Source organism: Babylonia areolata, chromosome 15 (assembly GCF_041734735.1).
Source record: "Babylonia areolata isolate BAREFJ2019XMU chromosome 15, ASM4173473v1, whole genome shotgun sequence".
In the NCBI taxonomy this organism is placed as follows: Eukaryota; Metazoa; Mollusca; class Gastropoda; order Neogastropoda; family Buccinidae; genus Babylonia; species Babylonia areolata.
Window position 1 is genome coordinate 30077970 of NC_134890.1, and position 15000 is coordinate 30092969.

The 15000-nt window shown below is 47.2% G+C and overlaps 1 protein-coding gene across 6 annotated transcripts in view; it reads left to right on the forward strand.

Moving 5' to 3' along the window:
* The window catches only part of LOC143290544 (poly(rC)-binding protein 3-like), a 201383-nt gene that overhangs the window by 171170 nt on the left and 15213 nt on the right, over positions 1 to 15000 (forward strand). For 4 of the 6 annotated variants that reach the window (XM_076600083.1, XM_076600084.1, XM_076600082.1 and 1 more), the window contains exons 8-10: positions 4924 to 5040; positions 6147 to 6249; positions 10312 to 10371. In XM_076600083.1, the coding sequence (XP_076456198.1) occupies positions 4924 to 5040; positions 6147 to 6249; positions 10312 to 10371 (280 nt within the window). Of the gene's footprint in view, positions 1 to 4923; positions 5041 to 6146; positions 6250 to 10311; positions 10372 to 14712; positions 14767 to 15000 lie in introns of all 6 variants that reach the window. The other 2 variants (XM_076600081.1, XM_076600085.1) reach the window with 2 other exon arrangements.

Sequence of the window (15000 nt, forward strand, 5' to 3'; positions counted from 1 at the left end):
ACCAGATACTTCAGGTACCGTAGCGTTACCTCCATCCAGCAGCTGACTGAGTTGAGGTTTGAACCCCACAGATTAATGATGAGAGTGAGAGACCAGAGAGAAGGTGTGTAGTTGGGGTGCGAAGGGTAGGTGCGAGGGAGGAAGGGGGGGGGGGCAGAACACCAGATACTTCAGGTACCGTAGCGTTACCTCCATCCAGCAGCTGACTTGACTGAAGGTTTGAACCCCGCAGATTAATGATGAGAGTGAGAGACCAGAGAGAAGGTGTGTAGTTGGGGTGCGAAGGGTAGGTGCGAGGGAGGAGGGGGGGGGGGCAGAACACCAGATACTTCAGGTACCGTGTGTTGCCTCCATCCAGCAGCTGACTTGACTGAAGGTTTGAACCCTACAGATTAATGATGAGAGTGAGAGACCAGACCAGAGAGGTGTGTAGTTGGGGTGCGAAGGGTAGGTGCGAGGGAGAAGGGGGGTTGGAGGGGGGCAGAACACTCAGATACTTCAGGTACCGTAGCGTTACCTCCATCCAGCAGCTGACTGAGTTGAGGTTTGAACCCCGCAGATTGTAATGTTTCATCACTAGTGTTGTTGTCCCGCTTGGCCCAGATGGCACTGAATGAATCCTCTTCAGAAGTCTTGTCTGGCAGTGGTGCTGTTCCCGTGAGAGTGAGCGGCGATAGGAACTGTGTGTGTGTGCGTGCGCGCGCGCGCGCGGGCGTGTGTGTATGTGTGTGTGCATGATCCAAGGAGTCCCTCAAAAAAAAAAAAATTTTTTTAATGGAATTGTCGATTTGATACAGTTTGAACCCCCCACCCCCACCCCACCTCCCAAAAAAAAAATTCATACAGCTATGTCATTTGTAAGTAATGTTGTTGCAAACATTGTATGGCTAAGCTATGTCTTTTGTGGATAATGTTGGTGTAAATAATGTTTCATAGATATATGTCATTTGTAAATGATGTTGTATAACTATGTCATTTCTCTGTAAACAGTTACCGAAGTTCGTAATAGAAAGAACAACTCGACTTTAAGTCTGGTTTTATTATTTTCTGAGATTTTTTTTTTTTTTAACGTGTTTGCCAACCCCTGGTAATTATCAATGACCTCCAAGGGGTCAGATAGGGTGGGAGAAAAAAACCGAAAGTAAGTAAATAGGTATATGTAAGTAAAGCGCAACGGGTAATAAATAAAGCCATCCCCAGACGTTGTTGCCACGTGTGTGACCCCCTTTAGGCCTCCTGGGTGGATCGGAGGAGTGTGTGCAGCCCGTTGCTTGCCGAGAACTGTACGAAACAGATGGGCGTGGAGTATAGGGTTAGGGGCTGGTATGTGACGAGGAGGAGGGGTGGGGAGATCGGGGAGGGGGGTGGGGGTGTAGCAGGGCCTGGTATGTGACGAGAGGGGGGCGGAGGAGGATGGAGGGAGAGCAGCAGGGGCTGGTATGTGACGAGATGGGGTGGGGGGGGGAGGGGTCATGGTGGGGCGGGGGGGGGGGGGGGGAGTCTTCATGGAGAAGAAGAAGAAGAAAGCGTTCGTTCATTGTACGAGTTGTGTTGTGCTGAGGTCTTCTTCTTCTTCACTTTCACCTCGCACGGTGTAACAGGCCTGACTCTACCCTGCCCAGAGAATATTCCCCCCCTACCCCCGCCCCGAATATGCCCCCGTTTTAACTGGCCTAGTCCAGAATATGCTCCCGTTTTAACTGGCCTTGTCCAGAATATGTCCCCGTTTTAACTGGCTTGTCCAGAATATGCCCCTGTACCAAACTGGCCTTGCCCAGAATATGCCCCTGTACAAAGTGGCCTTGCCCAGAATATGCCCCCGTATGAAGTGGCCTAGTCCAGAATATGCCCTCGTATAAGGTGGCCTTGTCCAGAATATGCCCCCCGTATAAGGTGGCCTTGTCCAGAATATGCCCCCGTATAAACTGGCCTGGGCTACATTATACCCAGGGTATAGTTTGGCTTAGACCATTAATATGTTCTTTGGGCCATTTTATGTCCCCCTCTTTTTCTCTGAAATACATTGACATTCGAAGGGTGCCATGATTTACTTGTGTGTGTGTGCGTGCGCGTTGCCGCCTCTTTGTATGTTTGCTGGCACGTTTTTGTGTTATATGCTATATCTCAGTATTGTTCCTTTGTTATCACGTTTTTTGCAATCGTGTTGGAAAAGCCCCATGAGCGTTGGGAAGCGCTATATAAATTTCCGTTAGTATTATCATTATGACTATTGACTAAAAAAAAAAAAAATGCGATACCAACTGATTGGCTGAGCGAAGTGTACACAGGGGTGGGGTGGGTATATTCCGACTAGGAGGAGTATGGCATGGCCTAGGCTGATTTGACCGCGGCGGAAGGGGTGGGGGGTGGGGGATGTTAAAGTGGCCTAAGCCACTTTACACCCGGAGTATAAACTTAGCCAGGGGTAGAGTTCCGCCAGTCACACCGGGCTGCCGTGACTGAAGCGGCTTTCCTCCCCTCTGTTACGTGCGTCCTTTTCCCCCATGTCATGCCAGCAGATCAGTTGACTGGTGGGGTGGGTACCGCGGAACGGAGGCATAATGGAACCAGATTCTTCCTGTTCTTCGTGGGCTGCAACTCCCGCGTTCACTCGTGTGTACTTGGGTGGGCTTTTACGTGTATGACCGTTTTCTTACCCCGCCATGTAGGCAGTCATACTCCGTTTTCTGGATTGTGCACGCTGAGTATGTTCATGTTTCCATAACCCACCGAAGACTGACGTGGATTACAGGGTCTTTCACGTGCGTATTTGATCTTCTGCTTGCGTATACACACGAAGGGGATTCAGGCACAAGCAGGTCTGCACATGAATATATATTAAGTTGACCTGGAAGGTCGGAAGAAAAAAAACATCTCCACCCTTTACCCACCAGACGCCGTTACCGAGATTCGAATTCCGGGACCCTCCAGATTGAAAGTCCAACGGTTTAACCACTCGGCTGTTGCGCCCATCTTTTTCGCTTTCAACCCGGCTGCCGTGACAGAGGCTGCTTTCCTCCCTCTGTTAAGTACGTCCTCTCCCCCATGCCATGCCAGCAGATCAGTTGACAAGTGGGATGGGTACCTCAGAACGGAGCTTAATGGAACCAGATCCCCAGGTTGATGGCCCCAGGAATGGTTGAATAGTCAGTCGTCAGCCATTTCGCAGCCAGCGACTTTTGTTTGTCGCTGATGTAGTTAAGGGTACATTACTTGTTGGGGGGTTGGGTTGGGGTCGGAGTGGGGGAGGGGGAGGGGGCGAGGAATTTTTGTTGGCATGGAAGATTGTGTGTGTGTTGGTGGGTGGGTGGGTGTGTGTTGTGTGTGTGTGTGTGTCTGAGTCTATGTGTGTGGCCATGTCTGTGTGTGTGTGGCCGTGTGTGTGTAAGTGTGGTCATGTGTGTGTGTGTGTGTGGCCATGTCAGTGTGTGTGTGTATGGCCATGTGTGTGTGGTCATGTGTGTGTGTGTGTGTCCAGCTGACAAGGAAGGAGACAGAGACACAGCGGACAAGGAGACTTGTTGTCAGTAACCTTGACCTTGACCTCCATGTTGGGTTGTTTTTTGTTGTTGTTTTTCAGGGCGATGGATGTGGGGAAGTAAGCAGAGAAGATTGAAGCAGTTGACTTTGTTTTGTGTTTTGTTTTTTCTTGTCGTTTTTTTTTGTTTTTTTTTTCTGTGTGTGGTATTCAGTCGTTTTTGGGTCCACTTTTTGTTTATCTCTTCTGTGTGTGGTATTTAGTCGTTTTTTGGTCCACTTTTTGTTTATTTCTTCTGTGTGTGGTATTCAGTGGCGAGGTGCTGGGTAGCCGGTCATGGTCACGACCTGTCAGGGACAAAGGGTAAAGTTCAAAGTTCGCATGGTTGACCCCCCCTGAAGAAACGGATATGCCCATTTCAATATATTGCACATTGACCTTTTTTTTTGTTTCTTCTTCATCTCGTATGCCGTTACCTTCCATTGTATCTCCCACCTCCCCCACTCCTCTTACCGCTTTAAGCTACCTGGTATAATAGCTTATAACTTACCACCTCCACCACTACCACCCCTCTGCACGCGTCCCGACACGAGCTGGTGACGACATTTCTGACGTAATACGCCTGGCGAACCGTTCACTTTTCTTGTCCTTTTGGTGGTTCAGAGTGAAACCTGTCATGAACAGATAAGTTTCAAATCTTTACCAATACTTCGTCGTCTGTAATTTTCCCCCAGTAATTTGGCTTATTTATTTACTTTTTTTTTTTTTTTTAAATCCGTGACGTTTTATAGAACTCAATTAAGAAAAGAATGTAATGAACTCATTTATATTTATGAAGAAAGAGAATGAGCGGTAGGATCAAAATTTGAACAAGCGACAAGGTTGTTTTTTTTTTAAATAATAAAAAAAAGGAAGTGTGAAACTACACTTCTGTACTCAAACCGCATTAGAAAGAAAGAAGAATTTAGGAGAAAAAAAAAGAAGAAGAAGAACAGAACGTGTATGTTTTTCAAACGAAATGAAACGACAAGGAGAACTTTGAGTCAGATTAGCCCCCAGTGGCAGCTGTCGGTCGGCTCTTCCCAGGCAGGCAGCCTGTTGTGCAAATGACCCCGAATTTGTGAAGCGCTTGGAGCCCGGTCTCCAGCCAAAGATAGACGCTATATATAACTGAGTATCCATACCAAAACGAAACGAAACAAATCAGAATTGAGCAGCACCACCACCGTCGGTGTCTTTTGGGGTCGGGGAGAAAGAGAGAGAGAAAAACAGGGGAAAAAAAAAAAAACATAGCGCGTGCAGGGGGCGTGTCCTATGCAGACTGACGGGCCAATCACCATTCTCTCTGCTTCTCGTTTCTTCCTAGTGGGTTACTCCTACCTAATTCCTTGTTGCTTCCTCGGCTCTCACTCTCTCTCTCTCTCACTCTTTCCATTTCCCAACAGTCTCCCCCCAAAGGCGCCAACCTCCCTTACCGTCCAAAACCCGTTGTGTCGCCTGTCTTCGTGTCCGGCGGCCAGCCCTACAGCGTCCAGCCCCAAATGACTCTGGCCAACCAGGATGTGAGTTTTGTGTCACGTGTCTCGTGCGTCTGGTGTCGTGATTGGTGGGTTGCCTGTCACTCAGTTTGATTGACACCTTTTTGAAAAAAAAGAATGGGTGAGAGGGAGGGAAAGGGGGGATATCTCGTGCACGAGAATTTTATCGGTGTTGCCTTTGTTTTGTTTGTTTTTTCAGTTGGATGTTCAGATTCTTTATGAGTACAAACAGTTTACTAGTGATGATAAGTGCACGCATATATGTCTGTTGTCACTCTACCCCACCTCTCTCCCCTCACTTTCGCTCTCTCTATCTCTCTACCACACTCTCCATCTCTCTCTTCACTTCTCCTCTCTCTCACTTCTCTCTCTCTCTCTCTCTCTCTCTCTCTCTCTCTCTCTCTCTCTCTCTCTCTCTCTCTCTTTCTCCGCGCTCTCCCATATCCTTTTCTCCCTTCCTGCATTCAGTAATCAGAATGATTCACGTTAACTTCAGTACGAAGAAATTGCCACTAGCTTTACATTGTTGGTACGATAGGTGTTACATGCTACTGTATATAATTATGTAGTGTGCCTTTGTTTTCTCTCCCATCGCTTCCTGTCGTGGGACAATATCAGTCATCTTTGATCGTTTGTCTATTCACTGTAATTTCTTAACAACAGTTAAACCACAGAAAATAGTTACTATTTGAAATCAGCGCATAAGAGAGCACTATTACTCTGAAGCTCCTTTGGAGCAGTTGATTGGGTTTTCGAGTTACACATGTGCTGCTTCACGTTATACTGCATGTCACAAGTGTCCTTAGATGTCTCTGCATGAACTTTATGAGTAAGTTAGATCCCTAAGGGACAGTGTCAATATTTTTTTTAAAGGGGGTTGGGTCATGATTTGTGTAATGTTTGCCTTTTGATTGAGTCAAAAGTCTGCAGATATATCTGTTGTTTTTAACAGAGAAGGTTCTTTTAATGTTTTGCTTCCTTTGCTAAATATCAATTCTCTCTCTCTCTCTCTCTCTCTCTCTCTCTCTCTCACTTGTTCGCTTGCTCTCGCTCTCTCATTTGTGGGTGTGGTTTTGTATTTTTTCCTTGTGCACATGTGTATTTGATTGGCCAATGAACGTTGTCCACAGCCAATGAAATCGTTACCACCTCACATGACGATGGCGCCACACCCAGTTCCCATCATCCCCACGGCACAGACGATACTTCCGGGCGGTTACGTCCCCGTCAATGGTTGGTGTTGCTTCCCTTCGCTTCGTTACTAACCTTGTCTCTCCTGCCTTCCCTCTGGGTGCCTGTATGTGTGTGTGTCCATAATGTTGTTTAAACGTATTCGAAACGTTTTCTTCCACATTTCACTGGGAAACTCTCTCTCTCTCTCCCTCTCACTCACACACACACACACACACACACACACACACACACACACACGCAAGCACACACACACACACACACACACACACACACACACACACACACACACACACACACACACACACAAAACTATCTTCATGCATGCACTCCTTTCGAATCTGTTCTTCTTGTGATATACTTAAGTCTCTCTTTCTCCATCCCCTCCACCATTTTTCTTTTCTTTTTCTTTTTCTTTTTTTTTTCCTTTTTAAAAACTGAAGTTGTGTTGTTCTTTATTTGGTGTTGGTGTTTGCATTTTGTTACTATTTGCTAAGTGCTTGGGTAGGGGATTTGGGAGGGTGAGGCGGGGAGCAAGCCAAAGCTTGAAAGCTGCTGCATCAATAATGTACTTTCAAGCCAATCCCTACTCCCACCCCCCACGCACACGCACACACACACGCACACAAAATACAGAAAAGAAAGGGGAAAAAATCTGTGGAGGATATTCTCATTAAGATGTGACAACCACTCCGAACAAGTCATTTACAATGCTAGTTTCTGCTTAGGCCTTTTCACGTTCTTTCAGTTGGGTTTGTTGTTGGGTTTTTGTTGTTGCCGTTTTTTGTTGTTGTTGTTTTTTTTTTGGGGGGGGGGGGTTGTTTGTTTGTTTTTTTGGGGGGGGGTGTATTTTTGGGGGGCGGGGGGTTGTAAAATAATCCCCTCCACTTCTCGACCATGATCGGTAATTCTTGTTTCCCAAAGAATGTTTCTGATTAAGATGCATGTACTGTGTGCATTTTCTGCAAAAATTGCCCCTTTTGTTTTGTTTCGTTTTAGAAAACACATGTAAGTACATTCCAGGACTGGTCATGGTTTTTTGTTTTGTTGGTTTTTTTTTGGTTTTTTTACCTTTCTTTACTACTTTTATTACATAGCGTTTTCCGGTGCTTGGCGTTGTTCGTCAAACTGATTCTTGGCTGGTAGTCTTCTCGCCTTTATAACTTGCATTATTTTGTTTTTGCACGTGCGCGGGCGTTTTGCGTGTATTCTAACAGACGAGTTCGCCGTGATGCAACATGTGTGTGTGTACGTGCATGCGTTGTGTGTGTGTGTGTGTGTGTGTGTGTACTTTCAAGTGTGTGTGTGTGTGTTGCAGTGGTCTTGTATGTAACAGCGCATGTCTTAACCATGCTGAGCACGAGCGTGTGGAGAGAGAGAGAGAGAGAGAAAGAAAAAAAAAACTCGCACATCTTGCCTGCGGCGTGTGTGCGGTTCTGTGGGTAAATGACTCCGTTGTACAGAAAGTTTTGGCATTACAGAGATAACGAGGATGCTGAAATGACCTGTCTTCAACTCCCCGGCCCCCTTCACCCCCCCATCCCCCAACCCCCTCCACCACCACCCTCAGTCCTTGTTAGAGTCCCCCTCGTGTCGGGAACTGGGGAGGAGAAGCCGCTGTTAAGGGCCTTGTTTGGTGGACACAGTTTTCACACCGATACACCCACCCAGCAAAACTCCACGAGGGGGAGAGGGGGGGGGGGAATGGGGGGGGGGGAGTGGGGAGAGAGAGAAGACTCTACGAGGAAGACGGGCTCTTCAAAGTTGCAGACGACAAGGCGACAGGTCCGCAGTTAATGAATATCCTCTTTCCACACGGAGCGAATGGAGAAACGGTTTTTGATTGGCTCTTGGACTGAGGGAAGTCTTCGCCGAGGCGTTGACTGTGGGGGGAAAACGACTTTTCGTCGCGGGCTGGGGATGAAATGTCGGGCAATTTTTTTTCCTTCTTTTTTTTTTAAGACTTGTGCATGCTGAAGTTACGTTGTTGTTGTTTTCGGTTGTTTTTGTTTTGTTTTTTCCTTCCTCTTCTCCTTTCCGAGGAACGCTTGCGGTTTTCAATGGGGAGAGAATGTTAGATTCAGAGTGCATGGTATATGTGTGAACATGCTCTGGCATACAGCGTATGTGGTGAAGAGTATGTGCACGCGCACGTGTGTGTGTGTGTGTGTGTGCGTGTGCGTGTGTGTCTTCGAATACGAAGGACGAACATCAATGTGTGTGTGTGTGTGTCAGTGTGTGTGTGTGTGTGTGTTTAAAGAAAGACGTTTTCTTAGCTAACCCTCAGTCTTGAAAGGTCACCAAAGTGGGTCAAATCAGATGTGGACTGTTATGTGTTGGACCCCTCCCCCCTTCCTCCTACGCCCACCCTCACCCTCACACCCCATCCACACCATCCTAGGCAGCGCGCCTTCGTCCAGTTACACACAGTCTGTTTGAAAGACGTGTTGAAGTCAGTCAACTTGAAGCCTTTACACAGACAGGGAAGGGGTTGAAGGGACCTTTACGAAGTGTTGAGACACAAATGGGTCTAAGATAATTATGCGACATGTTCACACGAACAATTTTTTTTTGATAGAGCTGTTACCAGTGGCCTGGTGTGGCTGATGATGGGTTCCTTATAGATTTCAAAGTTATCCTCTACAGCAGGTTTCAGAGCTTTAGTCCTTGGGCTTGAAAGAAACTTGCTGATCACGAAACTCACTCTCATGCGCGAGCGCGTGCACACGCACACACACACGTACATTTTTTCAGAACAAATGAATCACCACTGTGATAGAGAAGAATCACGTCTGAAACTACAAAGAAGACAAAATGTCTCACTGACTTTTTTTTTTATGAGGTATATACATTTTGCTCGTGAATACATGGTTCTGAAGCAGTCACGTAACTTTCCAAACAAATCATGTACCGAACCCCCTCCCCCTTCTACTTACCCCCTCCTTTTTTTTCCTTTTTTTTCATGAACTGTTGCATAAAAGATGTGTATGAAGAAACACCAACATTTGATAGTGATGTAACTTTTTTTTCTTTTCTTTTTTTTTTTTTTTTTTTTTTTAAGAACAATAGATATTGATAAGAAGAAGAAGAAGAATAGTGTCACCGTTCAATCCTAAGCCCAGACGTGAAAAAATAATCTTCAAACAGAGGAAATAGAGCTCGGCGAACTCTCCACGTTTGGCTGTTGTTGTACCTTCTTGATGGCTTTTTTTTTTCTCTTGTGCCATCATTGTAAACGAACTTCCGACAAAGACAAAGAAGATATCACCGAAGAGGATGGGATTTTCCGTGTTTATAGGTATCTGTCGCCTCTCTTAACGTGCGTGCCAAGACGCTTCGTCGCCACTCTCAAGCACGGTTTATTTGTGGAACGAAGAAGAAGAAAAAAAAAGAAAGTGTACTTCAGGTTATGTTTGGCGAAAACGACAGTGAAGGTTATTGTCCACACTTAAGAAACGCCTGCGCAAGCTAAGTGCAGCGTGTGTATTCTTCCACAGTGTCGGGGGGAGGGGGGGGGGGGGAGAAAATTATGTGGGTTTTTTTTTTGGGGTTTTTTTTGTGTTTTTTTTCCAGCAATAATAATAAAAGAAAATGCTGATATTGGCGCAGACTGAAGTGTACTTGCCGCAGCGTGTCAGAATAATATTCTGTAATAACTGTGAGGAGCGACAAGAAAAAAATAAGAGCACTCTAAACGCAGACCTCTCTCTCTATTCCTCGCTTACCCATACTGTCTGCTTTTGCCCCCATATTTCCTTGTCTTCTTGTTTTGTATTTTTTTGTTTTTGTGGGGTTTTTTTTGTTTTTTGTTTTTTCCTTTTTAGCGGTTTTTTTTTTTGGGGGGGGGGGGGTCTCCTAAAAATAATAACATTCGACAGACGGTGGTCTCAGATTTCTCTGGTAAGTGTTGTCGCCCTTTATCCCTCCCCATCATCCCATCCTGAAAAAAAAATTAATAATAATAACAAAATAAATGACTTTTTTGGCTTCAGTGACAGGTGATTTTAGCGGACTGTGGTGGTGATTGTGTGTGTGTGTGCGTGTGTGTGATTTTATGTGCGTGTGTGTGATTGTGCATGTGTGTGTGTGTGTGTGTGTTTGCAGGTCTAACCACCCGTGTGCCGCTCGCAGCGAGGCATGCCGCCCCCACCATCATCACACCCGGTCAGAACTAGCTGCCTGTGGCTAGCGTGGCTAGTACAGAGGCCATCCTAACTTTTCTACTTGTGTTACTAGACTTCTTCTTGTGTGCTTTTTCCCCACTCCCATTACTAAAACACACCCACACACACACAGACACACACCCCAAAAAACCACCTACTGCATTGCGTGTTGGTGTGTGGTGGTTGGTTTTATTGTTGTGGGTCATGTGCTTGCCTGCATGTGGAGAACTCTTGTTGTTGTTAATGTTGTTGTTGTTGTTATGTTGTACTGCGCACTAAAACCACACTGTGGAAGTTGTACTGCACTTGTGCATTGTTGTGGTCAGCAGAGTCACCACTGTGGACAGTTGTACTGTGTTCTACCTGAACAGGTAAATCACACTGTGGACAGTTGTACTGTGTGCTACCTGAACAGGTAAATCACACTGTGGACAGTTGTACTGTGTGCTACCTGAACAGGTAAATCACACTGTGGACAGTTGTACTGTGTGCTACCTGAACAGGTAAATCACACTGTGGACAGTTGTACTGTGTGCTACCTGAACAGGTAAATCACATTGTGGACAGTTGTACTGTGTTCTACCTGAACAGGTAAATCACACTGTGGACAGTTGTACTGTGTTCTACCTGAACAGGTAAATCACTGTGTGGACAGTTGTACTGTGTGCTACCTGAACAGGTAAATCACACTGTGGACAGTTGTACTGTGTTCTACCTGAACAGGTAAATCACACTGTGGACAGTTGTACTGTGTGCTACCTGAACAGGTAAATCACACTGTGGACAGTTGTACTGTGTTCTACCTGAACAGGTAAATCACACTGTGGACAGTTGTATTGTGTGCTACCTGAACAGGTAAATCACACTGTGGACAGTTGTACTGTGTGCTACCTGAACAGGTAAATCACACTGTGGACAGTTGTACTGTGTGCTACCAGAACAGGTAAATCACACTGTGGACAGTTGTACTGTGTTCTACCTGAACAGGTAAATCACACTGTGGACAGTTGCACTGTGTTCTACCTGAACAGGTAAATCACACTGTGGACAGTTGTACTGTGTCCTACCCGTTCACCAGAACCGCACTATAGAAAGGTAGGTTGTACTGTGTTGTCCGGAGGTATACCTACCTTCAGCCGACTGCCAGGTAGCAAAAAAAGGTCCCAGCTGTTTCCTGCATTTCGCCGTTAAACCTGACTGGTCCACAGCTGGTGTGTGCCACTTGGAGTAGAAGGGAAATAATGATGCTTGGTGTGAGTCCTGTCAGTGTCTTCAGTGTCGGCAGATTCATGGGGTGGGGGGCGGGGTGGGGGGCTGTTGTTTGAGGGATGTGGTGGCGGTCTCCACTCTGGGAGGGACGCTCGCTCAGTGTGGCTACGCGACTAAGCCATTATTGTCGTTAGTAGGGGGCTTAGTAGGTGGTGTCCTAAGTACGCTGAATCAGAACAGGCGCCACTGAACACCACCGAAGTGACTCAGCGGCAGTGCAGGGTCTCCTCTGGTGTGTGACCTCCTGGCAACCTAACATCGATGGTTCCCTGCAGACTGCCGACGCTGGAACTGTGACGGACGAACCCGGGTGTGGCCGTGTATGGGGGAATCTGAATGAGCGGCGTGGGAGTAATGCCACTAAAATGGTGCAGATGATGGAGCAGCACCAAAAAAAAAAAAAAGAAAAAAGAAAAAGAAATGACGATATGGATACTTATATAGCTCCTAGCCTCAGTCGAAGATCGATCTCTACTAAGCGCTTGACAAACACGGGGTCATTCGCACAACAGGGTGCATACCTACGTGGGTGGAGCCGACTGACAGCTGCCATTGGGCGCTCATCATTCGTTTCCTTTTGTCATTCAATCAGGTTTCAGCCACGCACACGTATACGAGCCGACTGACAGCTGCCACTGGCTGCTCATGAGACGACTGACACTGGCCGCTCGTCATTCGTTTCCTGTTGTCATTCAATCAGGTTTCAGTCACGCGCGCACATTATACTCGCTCGTACAGACGTGTGGAAAATTTTTACGTGTTCGACCTCCGGGGAGGATCGCGGTTCAACAAGTTGATTCTTACCGCGGGTGTTAGGCGAACGACTGGTGTGGGAGGAGAAAGCAGGTCCCTCGTTTTGCTAGGCGGCAGACGGCTGAAGGCACCCCCTCCCCCCTTGCCCCCTCCCTCCCTCCCAGCGACGTGAGAAAAGCTGGTGGTGGTGTTTTCTGTGTGCTGTCTGACCACGTTACCTGAAATCACTGTGTGGAAAACACTCTTCTGAAGAGTGCTGGCTGTTAGCGTGTTGAAAGGATGTTGTCTGCTGCTGCTGTCTCTCTCTCTCTCTCTCTCTCTCTGTCTCTCTCTCTCTCTCTCTCCAGTGTGTTTGCTAGCACTCTGTCTCTGTCCCTGTGTGTCTGTCTCTCTCTTTCTCTCTCTCTCTCTCTCTGGGCTTCCCTCCTGTCTGTCTCTCTCCCTTCCTACCCCCTCCCCTCTCTCTCTTTTCCCCTACCCCCTCCTCTTCACCTTCACTCTCTCCTCCCCCTCCCATCTCTCTTTCTCCTTCTCTCCTGTCTCTGTCTCCCAACCCCTGCGCTCTCTCTTTCTTTTTCTCTCTCTCTCTCTTTATTTCTTCCGCTCTCCCCTTCCTCCTCTCCTCTCTCTCCTTCCCCGCCTCTCTCCCTCTCTCTGTCCCCTTCCCTCCTTTCTCTCTCTCTCTCTCTCTCTCTCTCTCCATCCCTGACTTCCCCTTCCCTCCCCTCTTCCCTCCCCCCACCCCCTCAACCCCTCTCCACTCCTTCGCTCTCTCTCTCTCTCTCTCTCTCAAAGTGGCGTTGTCCAGATGGACCGTCTCGCCAAGTGGCAGACTAATGAGCAATAATTGCCGCTGCTGTTGTGTGTTGTGTGGTGTTGTTGGTCCTTCGTAGATAGAGGACGCCAGCGGAGAGCCATCAACCATCATGGGGAGGGAGAGGAGAGGGGGCACAGGGGGGGGGGGGGGTGGAGGGGCGGCGACGAGTAGACCGGAGATCAGAGAGAGAGAGGGGCAGCCGACAGGAGTGACAAGACAAGTGTCTTCTCCCTGTCCCCTTGGTGTCGTCATCAACAACTCCTTGTCTCTCACCCCCCCCCCCCCTCTCTCTCTCTCTCTCTCTCTCTCTCTCTCTCTTTCCCGCACTGCTGCACGTGGAGATCGGACTTCTGAGGTCCGGAGAGGAGGGGAGGGTTGACAGGTTGTTGTCGGGGCTTTCATCTGTCTTTCTCTGTCTCTGTCTCTCTCTCTCCTGCCGTTTTGGTGGCCTTTACGGGGAACCCCGCTCCTAACACCTCCCCGCCCCTCACCCCCCCGTCCCCTATCCCTACCAGATCTTGCCGCTAGCTTTCTCTTTCGGTGGTTGTGTTTTGTTTTGTCGTTTTTTTGTTTTGTTTTTTGTAGTTTTTTTTTTGTTTGTTTTTTGTTTTGTTTTTTTTTGTTTTTTTGGGGGGGTTGTTCGGTGCTGATGTCTTGAGCAAGATCTTGTGTGGTACCACGCTGCTTTAAGACAGTGGCTCTGTGTGTGTGTGTGTGTTACTTAAGTGCTCTTGTCTTGAGCGAGATATTGTCTTGTGGTACCACACCGCTTTAAGACAATCTGTTTGGGGCGGGGTGGGGTGGGTGTGTTTTGTTTTGTTTTGTTTTTTGTTTTACTTCGGTAGTCGTGTCTAAAGCAAGAGCTTGTCTTGTAGGTATCACAGTGCTTGTCAGACCATCCATGATTTTTTTTTTTTTTTTTTTTTTTTTTTTTTTTTTCTTAAACGGTACTCATGTCTTGAGCGAGATCTTTTTGTGGTCTCTCACTGCTGTAAGAACATGGTCAGTCAGTTGTTGCTGTTGTTTGTTTCTTGTTGTTGTTTTCCCCCCAGTTCGTTGATAACTTTGGTGAGCGTGTGTGAATGTGGTTTCTGAGCCACCACCTTCCTAAGAAGACACTCCGTGTTCCAGATGGCTTGTGGCAAGTTTTTTTGTTTGTTGTTGGTGGTGGTGGTGGTGGTTGTGGTGGTGGTTTAGCATGGTGTTTAGTGGTCAAGGTTGGACAGCGTCTTGTTGGTTTGTAGCTGTGGTGTCCATCTGGTTCTGTGGGCGGGCACGTTGGGTTTACGCTGCTGGTCAGGCATCCGCTGTTAGCAGATGTGTGGTGTGGTGTGGCGTATATCGTGGATTTGTTCCGAACGTATATATATATATATTGTGTTCTTCCTTTGCCTTAACGGAACATTAATCGCGATGTGTACCGGTTTTGTGCATGTGCACCTAAATGCAACGTGGTGTTGATTGCTATGTTGTTGTGTTTCTCTCTGTCTGGGTTGATTGTAGGATTTCTCCCAACACCCATCCCCAGCATGCCTTGGCCTAAAGATCAGTTGGCAGGTCTGTGACTGGTTACTCACTTTTACGTGTCTGTCCTTGTGTGTGTGTGTGTGTCTGTCTGTCTGTCTGTCTGTCTGGCCTCGTCGGGAAATTGAACTGAACGGGCGCACTGATTTCTATGGCATGTTACTTGTATCTTTTTGTCATAGCTTAAACGCCCTCACTGGGGCCAAAGCTTGAACAAAAACTGTTCAAACAGTTCAGTTTGAACTGAACTGTGGGCAGAAGGGGGAA